This window comes from Panthera onca, chromosome A2 (genome assembly GCF_046562875.1).
Source record: "Panthera onca isolate mPanOnc1 chromosome A2, mPanOnc1 haplotype 2, whole genome shotgun sequence".
Taxonomy (NCBI): Eukaryota; Metazoa; Chordata; class Mammalia; order Carnivora; family Felidae; genus Panthera; species Panthera onca.
In genome coordinates this window covers 73,326,884-73,339,871 of record NC_138340.1, presented here as the reverse complement: position 1 = coordinate 73,339,871, position 12,988 = coordinate 73,326,884, and the positions used below count along the sequence as shown (strand labels likewise).

At 38.4% G+C, this 12,988-nt stretch overlaps 1 protein-coding gene across 2 annotated transcripts in view; it reads left to right on the top strand.

Annotated features, from left to right (window-relative positions):
• Nucleotides 1-12,988, top strand: part of SUGCT (succinyl-CoA:glutarate-CoA transferase) — a 755,607-nt gene that overhangs the window by 641,745 nt on the left and 100,874 nt on the right. For both annotated transcript variants that reach the window (XM_060632202.3, XM_060632197.3), the window contains one exon: nucleotides 10,882-10,945. In XM_060632202.3, coding sequence (XP_060488185.2) covers nucleotides 10,882-10,945 — 64 coding nt within the window. The remainder of the gene's footprint in view (nucleotides 1-10,881; nucleotides 10,946-12,988) is intronic.

The window sequence follows — 12,988 nt, the reverse complement described above, 5'->3', positions numbered from 1 at the left end:
AGAAAATTATGTTGACAGATAAATGGAGAAAAATTATGTGATCTTAATAAATGGATAAAAGGAATTTGGTAACATCTATGTTACCATAAATGGATAAAATTTATGTTATCTATGTTACCATAAATGGAAAAATTATGTAATCTTAATAAATGGATAAAAGGAATTAAGCCAACATCTATGGTAAAAGTTCTCAACCAACTAGGAATAGATTCTTTAGCCTAATACAGTGTCCCTACAATGCTTTGATATAAACATAATGATGAAACATTATGTACATTTCCTTTAAAATTGAGAACAAAATAAAAATGTTATCTGCTAACACTATCAATGTATTGGTATTCCTAGCCAATAATATAATATAAGAAAACAAAATGAAAGGTATAAGATTTGGAAAGGAAAAACAAAACTGTATTTATTCTGAGATGATATCATTCATTTTACAGAAAACCAATAGCGTCTACCAATCAGTTATTAATAACAGAGTTTGCCAGATGTGATATCAAAATGTTAAAGTAAATCTCATTTCTATATGCTAGCAATAAACAGCAAGTTTTATTTTTTAAAAAGAATCCATTTTACTATAGCAGCTAAAACGGACTGCTTTTATAAGGCATAAATGTAATGAAAAATTGCTCAAAGCCTTTATGAAAAATGCTAACACTTTATAAAACATATTAAAAATTACCTAAATAAACTGAAATTATTAAAGTAAATTTTTAATAGGTAGTAAGATAATATTATAATGAGGTTATTTCTTCCCAATAGGGTTTTCCTGGCACCTGACAGGTTGTCTTTAAAATTTACAGAGATGAGCAAAGGGCCACGAATCCCTGAAGACAATCCCACAAATCCCACGAATCCCTGAAGGCAGGGGTGTGGTGGGGATCATGCCAAATGAAACACTGATACTTAGGATGAAAGACAGTGATCCGGTCAGTGTGGTATTGGCCATGGGGTAGACAACTGTACCCGTAGGACAGAACAGAGAGGCCAGGAACAATCCCAACATGTATGGAAATGATCGACAGCATAACTGCTATTGCAGATTCATGAGGAAAGGAGGGACCGACTGCTCAGAAGTTTCCTAGGGGGACAAATGAAATTGAATCCCTTTTTACATCATATGCAAAATTCAATTCCAGTTTCTCAAAAAGCAAAATATGGAAAACCAAAGTTAAAAAAAATTGATAAAACTTTATTCTGAGGTAATGATAGATTTTCGTGCAGTCATAAGAAATACTACAGAAACCCCGGGTACCCTTTGTCCCGCTCCCCAATGATAACATCTTGCCAAACTATCTCACGGTATCACAGCCAGGATAGTAACATCGATACAGTCAAGATACAGACAGCTCCATCTCAAAATCAATCCTACTGCCCTTTACAGCCACACACACTCAGCTCTCCTCGACTGCCATCTCTCTTGCATCTTCTACTGCTAATCTGTTGTCCGCTTCTGGAATTTCATCACTTCAACAATGCTATGTAAATGGAATCATATACTATGTAATCTTCAGAGGATTGGCTTTTTACACTCAGCTCAATTCCATCAAGATGCATCCAGGCTGTTGGGTGAATCGATAGCTTGTTCCTTTTTATTGCTTAGTATTCCACAACATGGATGTACCACAGTTGGCTTAATGACCCATCGGTTGAAGGACATCTGTGTTGTTCTCAGTTTTGGGCTATTACAAATAAAGGTGCTATGACCGTTCATGTGCAGGTTTTTGTATGAGCATAACTTTTCATTTATCTGGGATAAATGCTGAGGAGTGCAGCGTCTAGGTTGTATGTAGCTGCAGGTTTAGTTTTTTTAAGGAAACTGTCCAACTGTTTTCTAAAGTGGCTGTACCATTTGACATTCTCCTCAGAAATGTATGCATGATTCATTTTCTGCTTACCAATATTTAATGTACCTTTTTAAAACTTCAGCCATTGGTATTATCTCATTATGCTTTTTAAAAATTTTTTTAATGTTTATTTATCATTGAGAGAGAGAGACAGAGCAAGAGTGGGGGAGGGGCAGAGAGAGGGGGAGACATAGAATCTGAAGCAGGCCCCAGGCTCCGAACTATGAGCACAGAGCCCAACACAGGGCTCAAACTCACGAACTGTGGGACGATGACCTGAGCCAAAGTAGGATGTGCAACTTACTGAGCCACTCAGGTGCTCCTCTCATTATGCTTTTAACTTGCATCTCCTTCACGGTTAATGATATTGAACATCTTCTCATGTGCTTATTTGCCATCTGTATATCTTCTTTGGTGAAATGTCTGTTTATGCCTTTTGCCTATTTTCTCCTTGGATTTTTTTTTACTGTTAAGTCATAAGAATTAGACACACACACACACACACACACACACACACACACACACACAATACTAGTCATTTGCCCAATATACTGCTTTAAATATCTCTCCCATTTTGTAGCTTTAATTTCCATCCCTTTAACATGATCTTTGCAGAGCAACATCAAAGATTTTTCCTAAGATTTTAGAGTTTTAAATTATACACTGAAGCCCATGATGCATTTAAGTTAATTTTTGAATAAGGAATGAGATTTAGGTTGAGATTTTTCATTTTTCTGCTGACTGTTCCAGGACTATTTATTTAAGGGGTTGTCATTCCTCCATTGTTTTTGCACCTTTGCCAGAATTATTTGGGCATGTTCGAGTGGATATATTTCTGAGTTCTCTATTCTGTTCCATTACCATAGTTTCTAAGTCGCTGTATACTATATAGCATCTATCTAGTATACCTCAATATCAGGTAGACTAATTCTCTCTCATTTAATTCTTATTTTCAAGGTTGTTTAAGCTATTCTAAAATCTGTGTCTTTCCATATAATTTTTTTATAAGCTTTTTAAAATATACAAAAAAATCTTTGCTGGGATTTTGGTGAGAATTGCATTAAACCCATAGATAAATTTGAGGAGAATTGACATCTTTACTATGTTGAGTCTTCAAATCCAAGAACATGATATGCATCCCCACTTATTTAGGCAGTCTTTGATTTCTCTCACAAAAATTTTGTAATTTCTAGCATACAGAGTCCATACCTATTTTGTTACGTTTCTGTCTAAGCATTTCATTTATTTTTAGCAATTGTCACTGGCATTGTGTTTTCCATTTTGGTTTCCTCATGTCATCATTGGGATACAGAAATGTGATTGCTTTTTGCGTGTCGACCTTTTGCCCTATGACCTTGAAGAACTCATTTATTAGTTCCAGGAGTATTTTTGTATATTCATGGGAATTTTCTATGCACACAGTCATGTCATCTGTGTGATTTCTTTCTTTTATTCTTCTTCTTTTTATTATATTTCTTTTTATATTTCTTCCTTTTATATTTAGTATTTATTCCGTTATTTTTTCCCCTTAAAATCTGTATGCTTTTATGCAGATCATGCCTTTTTTCTAGATTTATTTCCATGGCTAGGACTTCTAGTAATATGCTGAATAAGAATGGTGGCAACAAACATCCTTGCCTTGCTCTCAAAATTAGAGCAAAAGCTTTCAGTTTCTTACCATTAAGTATGATGTTATCTTTAGGATTTTTGTAGACAGTCTTTATCAAGCTAAGGTAATTCCTCTCAATCCTTGACTTGCCGTGAACTTTTATTATAAATGAGCAATGCCTAACATTTTTATAGGAAAATTTAGGAGACTATTTGCATCATCTAGGGTAGGGAAGAATTCTTTAAATATGTCATAAAAGATACAGAACATAAACGGAAAAAAATAAATTCAAGAATGCTGAAATTAAAAACTTCTGTTCATCAAAATGCCACAAAATGAGTGAGAAATAAAGCCATAATATTTTCAATTTATGTTCCAGTGAAGGATTCATAACCAGAATACACAAAGAACTCATGAATCAATAAGAAAAGTTAATTAAGCCAATAGAAAAAAATGCAAATGACTTGAACACACATTCATTGAAGAGGAAATAATAAGCAGGGAAAATATATTCAGTCTCCTTAGTAATCAAGGAAATAGAAGTTACAGCTTCAGTAAGATACTATTTCAAAGTGATTAGATTGGCAAAGCCTTAAAAACACTGATAATATCAAGTTTTGCTACCATTGTAAAACAAATAAAAATATTCACTACTGGTGGGAATTTTTGGTAAATCATTGAGAAAAATAATTTGCCTAACATGAAAGATACATGTACCCTATGTCAGCCTTTGAGCCCTAGGCACGTGCCCTAGAGCAACTGTTGCATGAAGAGATGTGTATGACAGCAGTGTTTGTTGTAGTAAAATAACTGGAAACAGTGTAAGAGCAGAGTGAATTAATACATTATGATGTATTTCTATAATGACATGTTACATTAATGGCCATAATTGGCCCTCAGCCACATACTTCCAAGTGGGTGAGTCGCGAAAACAATGTTAAAGAGAAAAAGCAAATCAGAGAAGAAGATATATACACAATTTCATTGCTATAAATCTTACAAATGGGTGAAAACAGGCACTGAATCCTTAGAGATATAAACATATGGGATACAAAGATGGAAAAAAAGGAAGGAAAATAAACCAGCAGAGTGATTATTTGGGGACAGAAGAGGGAGGGATTGGGGCAAACTTGGAGTTGTAAACATTCTTTTTTTCATTTTTATTTTTTACTTTTTAAAAAATGTTTGTTTATTTTTGAGAGAGAGAGAAACAGACAGAGTGTGAGCCCGGGAGGGGCAGAGAGAGAGGGAGACACTGAATCCTAATCAGGCTCCAAGTTCTCAGCACAGAGCCTGATGCGAGGCTCAAACTCATGAACCACAAAATCATGACGTGAGCTGAAGTCAGATGCTTAACTGACTGAGCCACCCTGGTGCCCCTGAGATGTAAGCATTCTTAAGTTTTTATTAGTACTCATTAAACTATATGTATATGTTATAATACCTCTTTGAATAACAAATATTCATGTTTTTAATTAGAAAAAAGAGGAAAAAAAGCTCGGTCGTGTGCATTAGCACCATAGTAAGTTTGGTTGCAGCCAATTGTTTCAAAAGAAATAAGAAAAACAAAAATGTCATCACTTAAATCTGACCTCCGTTATCAAGGAAAAGTTTACTTGTTCATTATTTTCCATTAATTATGTGTTATTTTTGCATTTTTTGGTTTTCAAAATAGTTGAATTAACTTTTAACATATTAGTTGTGTGTTAGACCTTCAGTTATGTAACTTTTCAAATATTAGTCTTTGCTGTTTTCCTATCAAGTGAAAGCAATGACTGAGTGGACAATGCAATAAATTAGTTCACTCCAGTGCTTTTTTGCTTTCTAAGATATTAGTGCATGTTTTGGAAATGGTTTTCTGAGTTTTCCCTGTAAAGAAGCATGCTATGATTCTGGTGTTCAAGTGTGGTAGATTCACTTCCCACGTATAATGTGCATATCCACTGTTTCTGCTGAATTCCCACGTCACCCTTTTTGGCTCTCTTCACTGTTAATGACCATGGTCCTCGTGTAGCTCCTCAGCATGGCCTCTGCAGTGCCTTCAGATGTGGGCAAGATAACTAAGGCAGATGCAAGATATTTGGAAAGCTTTAGGAAACTGAGGAAATTGCAGGAAGGCAACACGGGAACTGGGTAACTGAATTCTTAAAAATAAATATATTTTGGGGACCCAGTAACATTTTCATGTCTAGAGAAATCTAGGGATTTGTTAAAAGCTTAAAAGAGACAACAGCTTCCAATCCTGCCCCCCCCCCCCATAAAGAAATGAAACCAAAAGGAGGCACTTGCTACTTAGTTCATTCAATTTATGTTGATCTCGGATAATGATGAATAGATGCCATGAATTTTGAGTTCACTGTGTCCAAGGCCCTGTGCTCACAGTTTTGCGCCCATCTCTCACTTAATCCTTACAGACTCTGGAGAAACAGATATTATTGCCACCTTTTTACTGAGGAGGGTTCTGATCCTCAGAGTACTTAAGTGCCTTGCCCAAGGTCACTCGCTGGGTCTGTCCCCTTCAAAATCTGAGCTATGCTGGGGCCAAAATCCTTCCTCTTTTCACGGCCTTTGTATCTGTGGTAGCCTTGGCTAGCTACAAGGGAGCATTCAGTTTATTAACTAATTGGGCTATATGGTGCCAAGCAATCCGTTGGGCTGATTTTCTTACCCCAGTGAATTGACTAATTTATTTTACAGAATTGACTACATCAGCTAGTTATTTTAATGGTAAATCAAATTATGCTGGTCTTTTTTTTTTTTTTTTTTTTTTTTTTTTCTTTCTCTTACTAAGTCTCCAACTGGCAAAGTGTTTAGGGTCAGAGGCACCTTAATTATCATCCAAAGTCAACCATTTATTAGCTGTGAAACCTTGGGCAAGTTCTCAACCTTTCTAGGCTTCCATCACTTTATCAGTAGAAATGCAGATGAGAGTAATTCCTACGGGGTTTAGTTCATGAGAGGATTAAATGGAGACAACTCTTTCCCTTCTAACACAATGACTGACCCTTAAGAGTATTGTTGAGCAATAGCTTCTGTAATTATATATATCCTTGCAATTGTTAACCTAATGTTTTATCTCTGTATTATCTTTGTGTTGTGACTTCCACTGAACTCCTTGATCTATGTCCTTTAGCTTCCTTCCAAGGTAGATAAAGTTACTTACTTGTTACTTATTAGATTTTGCTCCTTCATTTGAAGCTTAAACTGTTATAAAAATCGGCTCAAGTCTCTTATTCCCATCCCTGTCTTCTAATTATAGGCACTTTGAATGCATGTTCATTCATCTTTTTACTGCCAACCCCTTGCTATCATTCAGTACATGGGTGCTCTATGATGTTTGTTAAACTGAATGACTGGCCATGTCTCTATTCATCGTCCGTTCTCTGTTGAGCATCACTGTTAATGTCATGGACGGCATCATATTGATTTTTAATATGGTCTTTACACATATCGTTTGTGTATGTCATTTAATGCCGCCATTCTGTCAGTCTCTTTTCATCTGAATATGCCTTGTTAGTTCTACTCTTGACCTAGATCTCTTGCTTTTCTTAGAGGTTTTCACCACCCAGATAGGGGGGAATTGATTTTTTATTTTTTTACATTGTTTTCCTGTTAGTGCTATATCACAGACTTGTTCTGCCATTCCTGCCATAGGACTTTATCAAAAGACTTTCTTACTTTAACTTACACTCGTATTTCACTTCAAGGTATACATTTTACTCCCCCCTTCCCCCCATCATTAATACATTACCATTTGACTCTGTCATTAGCCTGTCAATCTCTGAAACTCTTGAAGAAAAAAGAAAGACCTTATTTTAAATAGGCCCGATTCTTTGCTAAAGAGGTTAGTACACTCTCTACAATTCTATTCTTGTCAGGAATAGGCTTTTGCAATTATAAGGAAAAGAAATGATATTTAGAAGAGCTACCCAACCATGAAAGATCTAGGGAGGATAAAATAAGTGAAAGAAGGATGAAATCCACTATAAAGTTCTAGGGAAGCTTCCTTGCCTCATTCAAAAATAATGAAATAGATACCCCCAGGTGCCCTGGATGGCCAGACTGAGGCTCCAGGCGTGACATTTCCTTGAGAGAAAATGGTATTGGAGGTCCCTAAAGCTGAGGTTCCCCCATTCCATTGTTAGTGGTCAGAAAATGAAATCTTTTATATTTTTAAAATTTTTTTTAAACATTTATTTATTATTGAGAGACAGAGAGACGGAGCATGATCATGGGAGGTGCAGAGAGGGGGAGACACCGAATCTGAAGCAGGCTCCAGGCTCTGTCAGCACAGAGTGGTGACACAGAGTGGTGACTCCCAATGGGGAGTGGGAGGGGGGGCTCGAACTCACAAACTGAGAGATCATGACCTGAGCCGAAGTCGGACGCTTAACTGACTGAGCCACCCAGGCGCCCCATGAAAATGAAACACTTTAAATCTGAATTTCTAGGTTGAGGTAATAGAGGCTGGGGTGATGAGGCTGGGTGAGAAAAAGAAACGGGGAACATTTAGTAACCGTTCCCAAAGAAGCGTTCTACAAATGTTAGTAAGCGCCAGGTCCTCCGTTTCCAGTGAAGTTAGGGAGAGACAATACGCTTGAAGTGCAGCAGGAGAGATTTATGCTAAAATTCAGACAGCCTGCCTGCGTTCTGAGGTTCTCGAATATGTTACTAAGCAGAGCAGGACTTGCCCCACAAACAAGGCTGGAGAGTTTTCCAAGATTCCGAGTCATTAGGCAGGGTTTCCAGGGACAGCAGTGCCACGGCCTCGATTGTTCCCCGAGATAATCTGACCTGATTCGCAGAAGAAAGCCTATGGAATTGTATTGACTCCAAACTTTACCTAAAAAGGGGGATAGCAACCAAGCAGTGGGATAGGTCAGATCTTTCTGAAGATGGGGGCTCAGACTAGCCCATTTATTTCATAATTGTACAAATGCCGTAGCAGATGAAAAACCGCAGTTAACCTTCCTGAGCCAAACATGAGAAGAATTTATATTTCTGCTTAAAACTGAAGGACTTTCAATGCAAAGGAACTGGTAAGGCTGGATTTCAAAGTTTCATGTTGGGAATATCATACACAGACCGTAATGAGGGTAGAGGCGAAGGAAGCACATTCTTTAAGCTGCTTCCATGAAAAACTTCAATCAACTGCTAGCTTTTGCTTTGCAGATCTGTGACATATGTCCCTTGACCTTTACCAACTACCCTTTCACGTTTGACACTTAACGTTTCCTACATGATTAAAATTCAGCGTTAATTAATTTCAACAATATCAGTTAAGTTATATTTAGCCGAGAACACTCACTTTTGTCTTCTGTGAGTAGCATTGCAGTGTTATTACAAAGAGGTAGTCACGAGGGCAACAGATACGAGAAGAGAAGAATGATTCAGTGTGCAGATAATTGTTTCGAGTGAAATTTAGCTTGGTATTTTTGTTCCTGTCCTCAGTAGAACTGAGATTTAGCACCTCGCCTTGGCATTTAGCCCCCACCCCCACACAGGAGGAGGCTGTGCTGGGCGGGTGCTGAGAACGAGCCACACCAGAGTTAAATTATAGCTCAGTTCTAACACTGGCAAGAATTTTCTCTGGCCAGCTCTTGGGTGCAAAGCTGGTGATTCCAAAAGAGAGGCAAGGCATCCCTAGAAAGGATCTCCATATGGTGTGGCATCACCCTCACTGAGGGAGGTTGACACGGTTGTTTAAAGAGCATCACCCCAAAGGTGGTGACCATTCCCAAAGAAATCAGTGGAAGCCAGAATATTTAGACACAGCAGAGTTCTACTTCTAACCTTAAAATGTCACCTATAAGGTTGTCTTATTGGTGGGTTATTCTGCAATGTGACCAAAAAGCTCACAGGAAATGGAGAGAGCCTAAGAAATGTGACCTCTTTCCCTGAGTTTTACATTTTTATTAGTTTATTTATTCCATGCTCTTTTAACTCTGGGAAAAGACTAGGATAAGGATATGGATATGCAAATCTTGCTTTTACCTGAAGCTCAAAATGCTATAGAGCCATTACAACTGCTGCTTTTGGGGATGTTAGCATGAAATCATGGTCTGCAAGTTTACTGTGCCACTGAAACCCTTGCCCTTTAGATCCATGTACAAAACAGGAAGAGAGAAGCTCTCCATTTGGTAGATAGTACAGATAGAGCACAATTCATATGTGACTCACCCATATATGTCTCACTGAACAGTCAGTAATAATAATAGTAAATTGAATTTTGGGGTTCTTTAGACAGTAGCTATTAAAAACAATTAAACAAAGGAAAACAACTTTGTAGAATTTTCATTTGTGTATGACCAAACGTTTTGCCTCCCAGAATTCAACTTTTGTAGTCTAGAATCTAGTTCCATGCCCTTGTCTCATCCTTTACCTATGAGGGCACTTGATCCCTGGCAGATTCTGTGTTCCTGCCCACCCCATAGGAAAAATGAAAGCCAAGGATGTAGGTAGCTCTTTTCCAGTAGTCAAGCAATTCAACATCAAGCCACATTTCTTCTGCTTGTGTCCCTAATAGAATGTCCCTGTCCTAGTAATTGGCCTTGAGTCTGAACCTGAGGCCAAGTCTAGGTAGGCCAGGACCTACCTAGCTTGGAGGTCCAAGCTATTTGGACCACCAAATACCTATTGTGGTCCTAGTGCATGGGAACCTAACCAGCCCTTCAGGACAGGGTCTATGTTTTGTTTTGTTTGCTCAATTTCCTCCCTGCCAGCTCCCCACTGACTCCCAATTCTGAGATCTTGTCTTATAATAATGGTCTTATTACCCCCCAAAACCTCTCTGGTTCCAATCTCCAGCTCAAGCCTCTGACATGAGTCCACTCTGGGCTCCCGGTCAGCTGGCCCTGCCTATTACTGGTCACAGCAGCCCTGAATATGTCCACTTCCGGCAGTCACTGAGCCTTCTGGTTATTCTGATTCACCTTTCAAACTGGACTGACTTCCACACCTTCCACTGAATAAATTGCTAGGAGCTCATGTACCATCCCCATGGGCTCCTCAGTTCCTGGTCCTGGTTCTTCCTCCCATTCTGTCCTTCTGCAGTTGACTTTGGCCATGGCCTGTGATGAAGTAATGCCAGAAGAGGCAGAGCTTCAGTATTTAGAGGATCAAACACAGATGAAAAGGGGAAAATCATACTGTATATTTAGGAGCAAATAGCATTTTTAAGAGTGGGAAGACTTTATAAAAAAAAAATGTAGTGCCTTCTAAATCTTTTTGGCATCACTTGGTTTAATATAAGATGGAAACATTTTTGTTTCAAATATTTACTTTCAAATTAAAATTCCAAACTTGAAAATTCTGTGTTTTGCAATGTTTCTTTGGTGGGCCAAATAGGGGGCTTTTCAAACTCCTTGAGATTAAGTAATTTTATTTTGTAATTTAGTTTTCTGTCTGTTTTTACATTTGAAGGTATTACACAATGGCCTCATTATGGAGATGAAGCATCCGACCGTGGGGAAGATCTCAGTCCCAGGTTTGAAAACTTTGGTTATTTTCCTCAATACCTTCCTTCATTAATTATTCCCTGTGCTGATCCCTGCAGGTAGCTGGTGATTCCCCAAACAGTTTGTCAAGACATTATCCAACTTCTTCATTTGGATGAAAGGGAAACCTTAGAATCTTACCCACAAGCACATATACCTAGGCTACGGACTTGTGTCTTCGTTTTAACGAATATCTGATTGCCCTGGTAACCAAAATTGCTCATATTATCTGACTCCATTTTATGTAATCACATGCTCACAAAACTACACAATGTAACTGCTGAAGATAGACAACAATAGATGTGGCAACTATTCTGAAATTACACATGGTTCATAGGTGAATGGGAAGGTAAGCCAGGCACAGTGGAACTGGCATCCAGGGAAGGCTAGTGGCTGCTCAGACCAGGACATTTTTTTTCCTGAACTATGATTTACGGTGAGGATCTCAGCTTTGTAGATAAGGAAACAAAATATTTTCACTTAACTCAAAATACATTGAATTTTTCTAAGTTGACTCATACCAAACAAACTCACTAAGACATTTTGGTCCGAGCCAAAATGCCAACTTTTTCACTTCCGGGAGAGAGTTCTCTTTCCAGCAGCCAGAAGCCTCAGAGCATCCAAACTGTAGTGAGAGCTCATGACCAGCTTGCTACCCCGACAAATCTCACTTCTCTAACAACCATAATGTTACTGTTCCTCAGCTCAGTTGTCTCTACTTGGGGCACTGCTGGGAAAACACACCATGTTCTTGTTCCTCGGGTCCCTCTTTTATAGACTATATATAAACCATACACTTATTTTTGTCTTTTCTTCTGACAGAGGATAATGAAATTAGTTAGGATACAACTTTGGTCATTGTTTACTTGAAGCTCAGTGCTGGTTACCTTGCTTGAAATTTGGGCATTCCCCAAACCCCTCACTCACCTGAGTCAAAACAGCATAGAAGGGTGCCTGGGTGGTTCAGTCAGTTAAGTGTCCAACTTTGGCTCAGGTCATGATCTCCCAGTTTGTTAAGTTCCAGCCTCACATCAGACTCTCTGCTGTCAGCACAGAGCCTGCTTTGGATCCTCTGTCCCCCGTCTCTGCCCCTCCCCCATGCTTGCTCGCTATCTCTCTCTCTCTCTCAAAATAAATAAACAGCATAGAATATTTACTTCTCTAGGTATCAGATGGCACTTATTGAATAACTGCTATTGTTAGGTATTATGTAGCTATAATCTAATTTCAAGATTCAGGATCAGCTTGATAACAAAGTCCCAGAACAGATCAGATCATGACCATTGGTGCAAGAAGGAAAAGAAGAGGAAAGTGGGATGATAAAGTAAGTTGAAAGAGAAAATTCTTATGTACAGGAGTATAAGGACCACTGTCTGGGAATTAAGGAAGGTAACTAAGAGAGAGAGAGAGAGCAGGTGTAAGCATGTCAGAGACTGGAACCACATGTGAACAGGGAAATGCTATGAGATGTAGACATGTGGTGGAGGAAAAATAAAAGAATTATCATAAAAGCTAAGACAGTCACTTGTTGACTCATATTACTGAGCATACTCCATATACACATTCCATGGGCAATGCTTTGGGTCCTGGGAATGTAAAAATAAATCAGACCTGACCACATGAAGCTCAAACTCAATGGAGAGTCAGGTAATAAAAGCAACCAACAAATGTTCTGGTAAGGGTTAAGTCATGATAAGTGAAAAAAAAAAAAAAAAAAAAAAGAAAGAAAGAAAGGACAGACCATGTATTGTCGTAGAGAATAATGGAGGCAGATGGGACTTACATTAGTTTGAGTGATCAGAGAAAGACTGGTCACCTATCAATGGAGAATTGAAGGATAATAAGAAGTTGACATTTGAAGAGTAGGGGAACGGTATACCAAGCAGAGGGACCAGCATGTGAGAAGACTCTGAGTTGGGAAAGAGCAGGGTGTTATTTTAAGCCAATAAGAAAGGTGAGGTAAAGAGTGGGAAGTCAGACTGCAGAGAGAGGCAGAGCCGGGACACCCTGCCAGATGTGGTTTTACTCTAATT